At 30.2% G+C, this 12,032-nt stretch overlaps 1 protein-coding gene across 1 annotated transcript in view; it reads right to left on the bottom strand.

The window, feature by feature from the left end:
* The window catches only part of LOC129959539 (unconventional myosin-VI-like), a 51,224-nt gene that overhangs the window by 8,077 nt on the left and 31,115 nt on the right, over positions 1–12,032 (bottom strand). Inside the window, exons 15-17 of the mRNA XM_056072419.1 lie at positions 8,016–8,310; positions 7,786–7,916; positions 2,631–2,838 (exon numbers count right to left, since the gene is read on the bottom strand). Of these exons, the coding sequence (XP_055928394.1) occupies positions 2,631–2,838; positions 7,786–7,916; positions 8,016–8,310 (634 nt within the window). The remainder of the gene's footprint in view (positions 1–2,630; positions 2,839–7,785; positions 7,917–8,015; positions 8,311–12,032) is intronic.

The following is a 12,032-nucleotide window of genomic DNA, read 5'->3' as shown; positions in this document are numbered from 1 at the left end:
CACTGAAAAACAACAAACACACACATGAAATTCACATTTAGAGGATGCCTTCCCCAAATTTGATTTCAACAATACCTTTAGATTATTCTCCTTCGTTTCTAAAAGATATTGTCTTTTTATACTTTTTGAGAATATTTTCTACACGGGGAAAAAATACAGGATGACAAACAAAATTCACTCTTTTAAAGTTACAATTTATTAATCTGAGAAAAACTTGCACAAGTTTTTATTGTAGAAAGGATATTACTTTGTTCTTACATTACATTATATACTAGTATGAGATGATGATTCATGCCATTTATATTAGGATAAATATTAAGGATAATTGCAGAGAAAAATCCAGAATTTCACACGAGTTCTTTACCAGAGCCTACCTCAGAAAGTTTCACCATTACTGAATCAAAAGTTATTATCAAATAACTTAACAATTCAAATTCTACTCAAACATCAGATTTCTGCCACATTCAAGCAAGCGGAAATGCGACATCAAACATTCCATAAAGCGCCATTTTGTCTGCGTTCGGATACTATGTTTAAACTAAAATATTATGGAAGGGGAAATAGAATTGAAGTACCTAAAAAAATATTGCATTTAGTGAAAGTATTGATTTAAAACTCATTGTTTTCATCTTTGTAATCAATCAATAAACAATTACAAGTCCATCAGAATTTCAAAGCAACAAACCAAATCAGTTCAAGACTCAGTTTGAAAGATGAAGAATTTTCTGTTTTTCTGTAATGCAAGACACATCAGATAATTTTAGTTTTACATGCTAATAGTATAATATGAAATCTAAAAACTAAAAGAGAATAATTTTCGATTCATTATTTGACCAGAACCTATTAATAGACAAGCGCACCCATATTTCAACTGAAATTGAGTAATTTTAACATGAATACCACGTGATTTAGAAATATTTAATGAATATAATTTTAATTATTGTTTAATGCTTCATGCCTGTACTCTTCAAGCTTTAGAGCTGCAAATCTCTTTATATATCCTCATGGTAAAATATTATATAACGTGAGTTAAAAATAGTATCTGCCCTTTATTCATATGAGATACAATAATATTATACATAATTTCCTTCAGAGTAACCTCACTGAACTAGCACCCACTTCCCTCAATGGTTTTATTTCAGTACAAAGCAATGTTGGAACAGAACTTTTGAGATGGTATGCAACAGATTTGTTATCTTCATTATAATGTTTTCTCTATACTGTCTCCTTTCAAGGGCATTTTCAGCTTGTGGAAAAAGTACAGAGACATATTGGGAAAATAGGCACTTGACGAAGCACGGGTATATTCTGTTTGGCTGAGAAATTCTGAACAAATTATAAAGCATGGGCGGGTGCTCTATTACGACGGAACTGCCAAATGCTTGCTGCTAACGGGTCTGGTTAAAGGCATCTCACAACAACACAAAGGTGACAGAACCTTTCAATAGTACATCTGGTAATGAAAGTGCTGTGTGTGTGTAATTGTGATAAAACTCGTCACTAGATTAAAGGGAGATGGTTAGCATGAATTTTGACACTACAATGGATCTGTTTTGCTTTTTCTAACCTCAGGAAGACTGCATTCATAGAGACGGCTGCAACATAAACATAAGATAACTGCCTTGTGGAAGCTGGAATCAGTGCTGATAGTCTTTAACAGTTTCGAGCGATTTCCAAATGCAGTTGCTTCTACTCGCTCATTAGCAGCTTTCGTATGAACTTCACCAAGATTCCTACGAAACCAAAATTCTGAATACAAATCCAATGCCGATCTGCCAGTAAATCATCTAAGTGTCATTCGACAATCCTGTATCACTAGGTACTCCACTTGGTCAATGATGATCTTATTTCTGAATGAGGACATAACAGATTATGTTTCATTCACCATTGATGTGTGGCTATTTTCGAAGCAGATATATCATTTTTTATATGCATAGGCCTATTTTATCCCCCAAAGCTAACCGAATATTGTCGATGGTTAGAATCACCAAGCTCTACACAAATTGCAATGCATTGGGAATGTCTAGGCTTTTATTTTTTGTAATCTTATTAAAACGGAAACCAATGGCAGTCAGTCACTTAAGACGCTTTCACTCACCAGCTATATGCTGGCAACTGACAGCTTTAGCAAACGAGGAGGGGGAGACATCAGGTCAGGTTCAAAGTTCGTCTATATACGTGTAAAACACCATGGCTCTCAAGCATCATTTGTTCAAGAAACACTGTTAAGCTTCATTTATTTAAAAATTTAGGTTGAATACCTTAAAAATAAAATCATATATATGAATTTATTATTTTATATAAGAACAACAAATGAATACTTATTGCCATCTTTTCAACAAATCTCACGCACTTCAGCAAGCTAAATGATTAAGGAGATTTAGAAAATATTCTTTAAAATTCCAGCTCTTCAATTTAGCATTTCATACAAGTATTAATATGCATTCTAACTCTAAATTGCAATAAATAGCTCTGTAATCGTTATTAAGTACATGAGAATACAAATGAAAAGATAACTATTTCATAACAATAAAAATTTTGATTATGTTCTAACAGTTCTTTCACAATGTATAAACCACAATCAAATAATAAAAACAAGTTTACTTAATACTGCGAGTACATTTACTTACATTTAATTACAGAAACAGCACACCAGATTGTTTTTTTCCAACGAGATATTAAAAGCCATTTTTGAACTTTCTTAACCAACAATGCTAAGTTTTGAGGATCTGATTTCATAATTTGGTCAAATTCTGCAAATTTCCCAGGACGAAAGAAAACTTTAGTCAAACCAAAACAGAAATCTTTTTCATTCAATCCAAGAGCTTTGAACAGTGCCTAAATGGAAAGAAAAATATTTTAATAATGTATGGGAATAAATACTATCTATTAGACCAAACTGACATTTGCGAAACTGATGGAAAAGCAATTATTTTTAGTTAGTATTAATTAGCATAAAATAAGGAGCTGAAATTTATTGAATAAAACTGGACTGTAAATAGCACTTCATTTCATATTAATTAAGATGCACATACTTTAATTAGTTGCATTTTATGCACAAATTTAAAATTAAATCAATCAATCAAACAAAGCAAATGAATTCATTAAAATGAGTGTGCTGCATATCTTATGTAAGGATATTCACAATAATCTAAAGTGTCATAAAAAGATTGAAACGCAGTTTAATTCTTCACCCATTAGAGATAAGAGGGCAAATAAGGTACAAAATAACACCACGTTAATAAAAAAAGTTCTCTTTAATTTTCAAAAAGTTACACTTTTTAAATTTTTATGCGACCTGTCTAGACAAATTCGAACAATTAGAAAGATTTTCTTTTCCATCTAATAAGATCATTATAAAAAACCCCCCATATAAATGTATTATTAAAACCAAATGAATTATGATACAGAAAAAAAAATGACTTACGCCATTTTTCGCATAAATTAAAATGCTGTTTCTTCAGTAAAGATAAAGGCCATATAAAAATTGATATTGAAAACTTTTAGATCAAAAATGCGATAGCGTATGTCGGGAAAAAAAAAATCCAAAATTTTTAAAACTTTTACAGACAGAGATAAACAGTGGTTTGCCTATGCGAGCAGTGGGACGCATGCGGCCCTAAACTTCATTTTATGCGGTCTTGCAGCGGAAACATAATAATAATAGCAAAAAATTCGGCATGCAAATAGATAGACAATTTATAAAACGTAGCTTAGAAAGATTTTTTTTTTAATTTCTCATACAATAAAAATGCAAACGTGCAATAATACAGAACACAGATTTACAACTTAGAATATGTTTCGAATTTAGCATCTTGTGTAAAAAACAATTTGAAACTTTCTAGTCAAACAATTTTATCTGATAGTCAATGTAAAATAATAAAAAGTAAATACTGATCGCACAAGACAAATGGAAATCTTGTTAACATTGTTATGCAAGTTTTATTTTCTCACAATTATGTCCAACTGTATTACTAATATTTACATTTATTAAAGATTTCACTGCTAATTAAAATTACATTTAATCAAATTATTAGTAAATTCAAGTAAAACTAAAACATTAACATCTTTTAGAAATTAAAAATTCAGTATTTATACGTTCATAATTGTAGATTATAATAAAATTTTGACATACGACTGCAAATATGGGGACGTGGTTCTCAAGTTTACTTCTATACTAAATTTTGGATCTTAAAGAAATTTTAACGAAAGACATAACGGGGCAGTTAAAAAAATATTAAAAATATGGCTGGAAACCCCTATCCCCCCCCCAAAAAAAAACACCACCACAGCAATTTACAAGCATTCTCAAAAAGTTTTCCATAAACTTTTATACATAACTGAGCTCTTTTAGTAATGCTTTTGTAAATGTTTTGGAGTTTTTCAGTTACATTGTTGCAAGCATCGGTTATCTTTCGTTTAAGGTCAGATGCGTTTAAGGAGCGAGTATTATAAACTAGTGTTCGAAGCTGACCCCAAAAATAAAAATTGAGTTTCATTAGATCAGGGGATCTAGGGTCTTATTCTGAGGCTCATTTCAAACAGATCCATTGTTTATTAAAATTCTCATTAAGATAGTTTGTCGCCTTGTATGCCGGTGCTCCATCTTGTTGAAGATACAAACTTTTTACTAATGATAATGATGTATTCTCCAAAAAACTCTGTTACTGTCATTTAAAATAAGCTGCATATTTTGAGGCTGTAAGCGTACTTTCATAAAATATAGGACAGATCAGTTTTCCATTCCAAATTTCGCACCACACGGGCACATAAAACTTTTTCTGATGATGTGTTTCTTGCACAAAAAATGGTTGTGTATTATTCCAACAACGATCGTTGTGTGTATTTATTTCCCCATTTTCTGTAATTCATCAATCCACATAATGTTCTTAAGAAAGTTCGAATTTGTTGGATTAACAACCAATTGCAGAATGTTAAGCGCCGGTCAAAAACAGAGGGATGGAGTGCTTGAAGTCCATAAACGCAAAATGGATACAAATTATGTTTTCAAGTATTCTTATCAATTGAGGTCTAACGTAGTTCTGTAATTTTGCTTTTTTCTTTCTTTCGAATACTTGTCTGTCGGTTGGCAAAAAAATGTGCAATAATGTTAGTTTCTTTGCCATCAATGTACAATCGATTTCTCCCAGGGCCAGATTTCGGATGAAATGAACCGGTAGTTCTTAATCGTCTCATGATCAGATAAACAAATGTGGGTGAAATTTTAGGCAAATTCGGATATTACTAATCAATGCTAATTCAAATAGCTCGTCATTTGTTAAAAATACCATAATACACAACCAGTTTTGCTATGTTCCTTATTCCATAATATGAAACTAAACATTGTTGAATGATTTCCCAATCTTTATTTTGATATGCACAAGAAAAGTTTGATTGAGTTGCACTGAAAAGAAATAATTGTGAATAAATAAACAAATTGAAAAAGAAATCGACTGCATATCACTATACAGTTATTTGAAACGGCTAAGTTACAGATAAATGATAGAAAATAAATCGTTCTGTGAGTTAATATGTTAGAATATCGTTTTGAAAAATTACGATAAATTTGACAATGAATTACTTGCATATATTAATTTCGTATTTTAATTTTTAGAAATGAAAATGGCACTCTGAATACGAAAAAACACATTAAGAGTACGTGGCGGTGTCGCAAATCTGCCGTAAACAGGCTAAAAAATGTTTTAATGTAAATATCATACATTTTTTTTAAATTATATGTCACACATTTTATTTCTATTTTATGGTCCCTATATAGCGCGTTCACTTTTCAATTACGTATCTCACTCAGTTTTAAAGATATAAGTATGCGTTTTTTTTGTGATGTTGTTGAATAAAAAATTAAAGCTTTCTAATTGATTAAATTTGTCTAGAGAGGTCTCAAAAATTTAAAAAAATGTAACATTTGGAAAATTAAGTGGATATTTTTATTATTAACATGATTTTATTTCGTACTTTATTTTGAACAACTTTGCAATTTGAATTGTCCACTTATCTCTAACAGGTTAAGAATGAAGCCGCGTTTCAATCTTTTTGGGACACCCTGTATACAAAAACTGGGCATAATGCAGAAAAACGCAAAATGTATTTTCATACCATTTTTTCACTATATTAAAAATCATTACAGGCTTGAATCAATTAAAACCATAAGAAACCTCATGCCTACATTACTTTGATACGATTATACATCCATAGAACTTAGAAATTAAATTTCGGGATATATTTGAAAATATTTTTTTCAGAATTACCAAAATAATATTCATACTTCGCTATAATATAACATTCTTAATATAAACGTACATGATAAAATATAGGTGCATTAACTAGGCGAACATTTAATGAACTGAGACAAAGAACAAATTAAGAAATCCGATTCATATTTATATTTTAAGAAGATGTTTATACATTTTATTTTTACCCATAACTTGACAGTTAAATGACTAAACAACAGTAATGATGTTTTCATAGGATCACTCATGCATGCAAAAGCAAGAAATTCAGGAACGACAGTTTTTTTTGAAATTTATTTTTTACTTGATCATAAAGCTGATAAGAATGTAAAAACATTTTTTAAAAAACATAACTCTTTAAAAAAACCTTTTATAAAATATTAAAAGAAGCAGATTGCAAATTAGCTTGAATGGTGTGAACACAATCATATTGCAGGAATTGTAAAAAATATATTGCTGTGAAGATATTTGAAAATAATATTTATAAAAAATGCATCATTTTATTAAGTAGCTAATGGAGTAGTTAAATAGTAATGTTTTTATGTATTTATTCAAGACAAATTTATTTTTGAAAAATTAAACTTTGAAAAGCGGAAATCAGCCACCAGTCAGTCAATATATTTGATGTTAGAAAAGTTTATTAAGCATTAAAACCAGCTGATTGCCTTCATCAAAAATAACAATTTCATTAATTTTGGGCTAAATATTTGTTTTTCAAGCTACCTAGCTTTATTGAAACAATCATTATCTTATAATATATCATGTTGGAACTTGAAAGCATTAACAAACGTCTATTGAGTACAATTATCAATGCCTGAAATACATTATCATGAAACCTAATGGTACTAAGTAAAAAATGTTGCTAACATTTGTTATTACAATTACTTTTAAAACAAAAAGGAGATTTTGGTACCTTAATTAAATTAATGTTACACTCCAAATAGAAATATCAAGAAACAGTCAAAATTGCACAGAACTATAAGATGAATTTAACATATTTTTGTTCTAAAGCAGACATCAATAAAGCAAAAATATTCTTCATATAAAGCTCACTAAAATTTCACTCTTATTTTAAGAACCATTTATAAAGTACTACTTTCTTTTCCTAATTTGAAAATGAGTTATAGTGTAAAAGTAATATTACAGTGATTTTATTAAAATCAACCAGCAATCAACTTTATACAATGCTTACAAAGTTGTACTGAGGTTTGCAAGATCTTCACTGCTAATCATCATATTTATAAAATTCAACTTTTTTTAAATGAAATTTTTTTAAATTTCAGAAATGATAAAAAAATGGAAATAAAAGTAAATGGAATAACTCCCCTCCCTATTTTATACAAGAAGTAGCTTCCTTTTACCAAAAAATTTATTTCTTTTTATGCTTTCCTAGTTCATTTCATCAAAGATATTCAGTCAAATCATCTACTGCTATGCAAAATCTTTGCTAAGCAATGCTAATTCAAGAAATGAATGGAAGTGATTAATCAAAGAACATTATAACTTCTTAGTGGAATTAAACAATTAAAAAACTTACTTTGCAAAACAATCGAGGATCTAAACGAGCCAAATCAGGGGGAAGGTAGCTTTTATACATAGCATATAAATCAGAAAACTGAGCACGAGATGGATATCCTTGCTGCATCAATTCCAGTACAGAGGCCATACCTGAATAAATATGCATTTAAGATGTGAAAATATTAATGACATTAAAAAAAGTTTTAAACATATTTTCAGAAGTAATAAGATAACGGAACAATGACTCACCTGAACATCGCAGTTGAATAAGAATTTGATTTCCTTCAAAGCAGTGATCAACCATTCTGAAATTTGGTTTAATGCAACGAACAAAGTGGGTACCTGTATTCCTCAATTTTGCCATTAATTCCTGAAGTTGACTTCTGAATTTACTACCAACACTGTTAAAGTTTAATTTGCCTCTTGTTTGTTGAGAAGTTGATTCATTTTTGAATAAATTCTGAACAAAATTGTTTTCAGCTTCTAAAATAACACTTTCCAGTGATGCATGTAGGGCATCATTGTTCTTTTCAATAAAAGACACCTAATAATAATAAAAATAAGTCAAAATTCAATTCTTAAGAGAAAAACTTCTCAATGAAACATCACTGAATATTGCACAATAAAATACACCAAATTTCAATAAAAGACACCTAATAATAATAACAATCAGTCAAAATTCAACTCTTAAGATAGAAAAACTTCCCAATGAAACATCGCTAATTATTGCACACCTTGATATACAAATTACATGTAATAAAATATACATTCCACCTCCCTTAAAAATCTTATGTCACAGCTTTACAAATCCACAATTTAACATAGCCCAGAAATAAAATTTTTGATATGTTGGTCGATCATATTTAACATGTTCAATGCCATGGCTCATACCTATGAATCACACTTTCAATCGAATTGGATGGATCTTTCTTTTTCTCTTCAGTAAACTAGCTGGAGTAGTCTCTCTAAAACTTTCTCACATATTCTCTAATAAACTTGTTATTCTCCACCCACACAGCCGCAAAAAATAGTGGATCCTGGGTAAGGCATAGAATGCTTTGTATAGCACTGGCGTACCATACATATGAAATATTAATCTTTGGCGTGAAATTATCATTTTTACTGAATCTATCGAGTGATCATTGGCGAGTTTTTTTGGGACTTAATTTTTGGCAGGCAGTTAATAGTATCCGAAATTTGTGTTTTGGACTCATTCTTTCCAACCGATTGAAACAAAAATTTGACACAGAAATACAATTGTAATCACAAAATCACACGCCAAATTTGATATATTTAAGTCATTGCATGTTTTAGTTATAGCATTTACATGCTTCCAGAAGACTGACAGATAGCCAACTCTTATTGGGTTTGACGGAAATTTTTATGCTTGTCTACACAATAGATATTAAATCTGTGTACTGAATTTTATCTATATAGCTCTTTTCATTTTGTAATTATCGTGTTACCTTATATTCAAAAGACCAGTCAGACAAACTTCTAAATGGATTTTGCTTAAAATTTGACAAAAAAATCTATAAATTTGATGTAAAGGGCCATATACAAAATTTTATCCGTCTAGCTCAACGCGTTTTAGAGTTATCTTGGTCATATTACATAAGCATGGCCGAAAACAAGGAACTTGAAATTACCTTCAATTTATTTTACACAGAGAGGGTTTGTATAGGGTTGAGGTGGTGATAAAAAGGCATCTGCATGCATCGCGATATGAGAGCTAAGCAATAGAAATTTTTCCCTTCAGTGATTTTACTAAGGGAATCTGATAGGGATTTCTCTGACACAAGTAGATTTACCAAAATGAATCTTAGGTATCTTTGAAAGGTTTGTGCGGGTGTTAAGAGATTTTTATTCCTTCGGTTGGAGAGTGAGAAATGAAATAATATTAATTTTCTAGAGCACATGTTAGAAATAATTGAATAAAAAAGTGAGAATCAGATCAGGAAATAAGAGAACATTTTAGAATGCAGTAACATGGGCTAATTTAAGCTAAAAATTAGAAAATTAATTAGGACTTAAAAATATCACATATATATATAGTATTACATATGCAGACTAAAAAGGTAGACAAATTTGGAATAAACTTCTTTTTATTTCATCACGGGAGCCATTAATTGTACACGAAGTGAGATAATTCTCGTCTATTCATATCGTAACACAAGATCAAACGAGACAAATTTTTTTCTTCAATTATTTTATTATGACAGGGTTGCCACTTAAATCTATAAAAAGAAATATAAAACTTCAATGCACGTATTTGAGATATGAAGAAATGCGCGAATAGCACTCATGTGCTAGTTAGAATGGAATATGGTTTCAAGAAGTGGGAAAAAACAAGGAAAGGAAGCAACAATTTAATGTTATTCTTAATAATAGCATATTAAAAGAAGGTTTATATTTATATACAGAAAAACAAACAATTTATTTTTATTTATTATCTAGCAAGACACAATTTAGATATTAAGGGGGGGGGGGATATATTACCTTTCATGTTCTTTAAATGTTTGTCACACAGAATTAAGGACAAGGCTGAAATAAAACGCAAAACATCTTTGTTGTCATGATTCAAATCATTTAATGATTATTAAACAGAAACATTATAAAGAAAGATATTTTTTTGTTTATTCATTTTTGCCAATTAAAGTATTTCGGATCAATTTCTGCAGATTTTTCAGCCATCAGTTTCACGAAACTAATGGACCTAATCTATAAAAAATAAGGTAAAACATTTCTGCATGGTTTAACGTACTTTCAGTGAACATATGTGAAAATATTTCCGATACATCATTGAACGAATTAAATTACGAATGTAACGCAATAAGCTTGAATACTTAGAAGAATTCAGCTTTAAATGATTGTTCTTGAATAAAAAAGTTCCAAATCGATTTATTTTCGGACATTAAATCTGACGTTTATTTATATGACGTGTCATTCGTTTCAGATACTAAGTCCAGCATCAATGACGACTGTTTTGAACTGGCACTCAGTCATATATGTTTTCCTCTTTTGACATGACTAGTAAGTGCCTGTTTTCCAAAATAACTTAGGCTTATGATCTTCTTACAAAGCGAGCAATAAGCAACAAATTGATTTTGTGGAACCTCTCGAAGACATTCAGGAAAAGCAGAATTCATTTTTTTATCCGTCCAGTTCGTATTCCATACGGATTTTGAGCAGCTCATTGATTCAAAAATATTCTCTAATCTAATTTGACTTATTCAAAGTTTCTCAAATAAAACAAACCGTACAATAAGCTCAAGCATGGTAGATTAAACACCACCTCACTGCTTTCGCAGATTGAATGTTGTATGTATGTATTCAAGCATTTGTCAAGAAATGTATTCTATTCTTTCGTGTAGTTGTAGAAATCTCGCTTATGCTCATTAGCTGTAATTCGGGAATCTCATGGGAAAAGAACAATTATCTCGCAAATCGAAATTGGAATGATGTATACAGAAAAAAAGGGAAGATATAAGAAAAGGGACAAGTTTCCGCATTACACAATCGAGAATGGTATTGTTTCATTTTTGGAAGCTATGACTACCACCTTTTATTCTTGCGATTTTTAGAGATCGGCATTTTTTGAATGGGGTTAAAAATAACAAGAAATTAAATTTTTTTTTCCTGTTTTGATGAAAATTTTGAATTTACCTGCATTTTCCCGGTTTTTTAGACGACTCTTAAATTCCTTGCGTTTTCCTGTTCTCCCGATGGCGTGGTAACCCAATATGAGATTTTGATAGAGATATCTCTAATATGTTTCGACTCAGTAAGGGTTCTCAGGTATCTTTGAAAGAAATGGATAGGTGTTAGGGATTTTTATCCCTTCACTCTGAGTGTAGAAAAATTAAGTGCCAGCAAGATTTAGAACGCGTATTAGAAATAATTAAATAAAAAAGTATGTTTCAGATAAAAATTAGGAAACCAATTAAGTTTATATATATATAATGATATTTTAAACTCTTAATTTCAATTTAATTAATTTCCAAAGTTTTATCTTAATTTAGCCCATAGTACGTTCATTCTCTTATTTCGTGATCCAATTCCACTGTCTCTACTTAATTAATTCAAGAGAAGCTTTATAAAATTGCTGAATCGGCTGAACGCCGACACTTTCACATGCTCGGCGTGAAGGGATAAAAAATGTCCAGTAAGCACATTCTTTTTAAAAGATCTCTGTGTTTCCCTTATATGTGACTGACATGAGTCATATTAGCACTATGTAGAAATATTTTCCCTATCAAAATCTAA

Source organism: Argiope bruennichi, chromosome X1 (genome assembly GCF_947563725.1).
Source record: "Argiope bruennichi chromosome X1, qqArgBrue1.1, whole genome shotgun sequence".
Taxonomy (NCBI): domain Eukaryota; kingdom Metazoa; phylum Arthropoda; class Arachnida; order Araneae; family Araneidae; genus Argiope; species Argiope bruennichi.
Note: the sequence above shows the minus strand (reverse complement) of the source record. Positions and strands in the feature narration are given on the sequence as shown.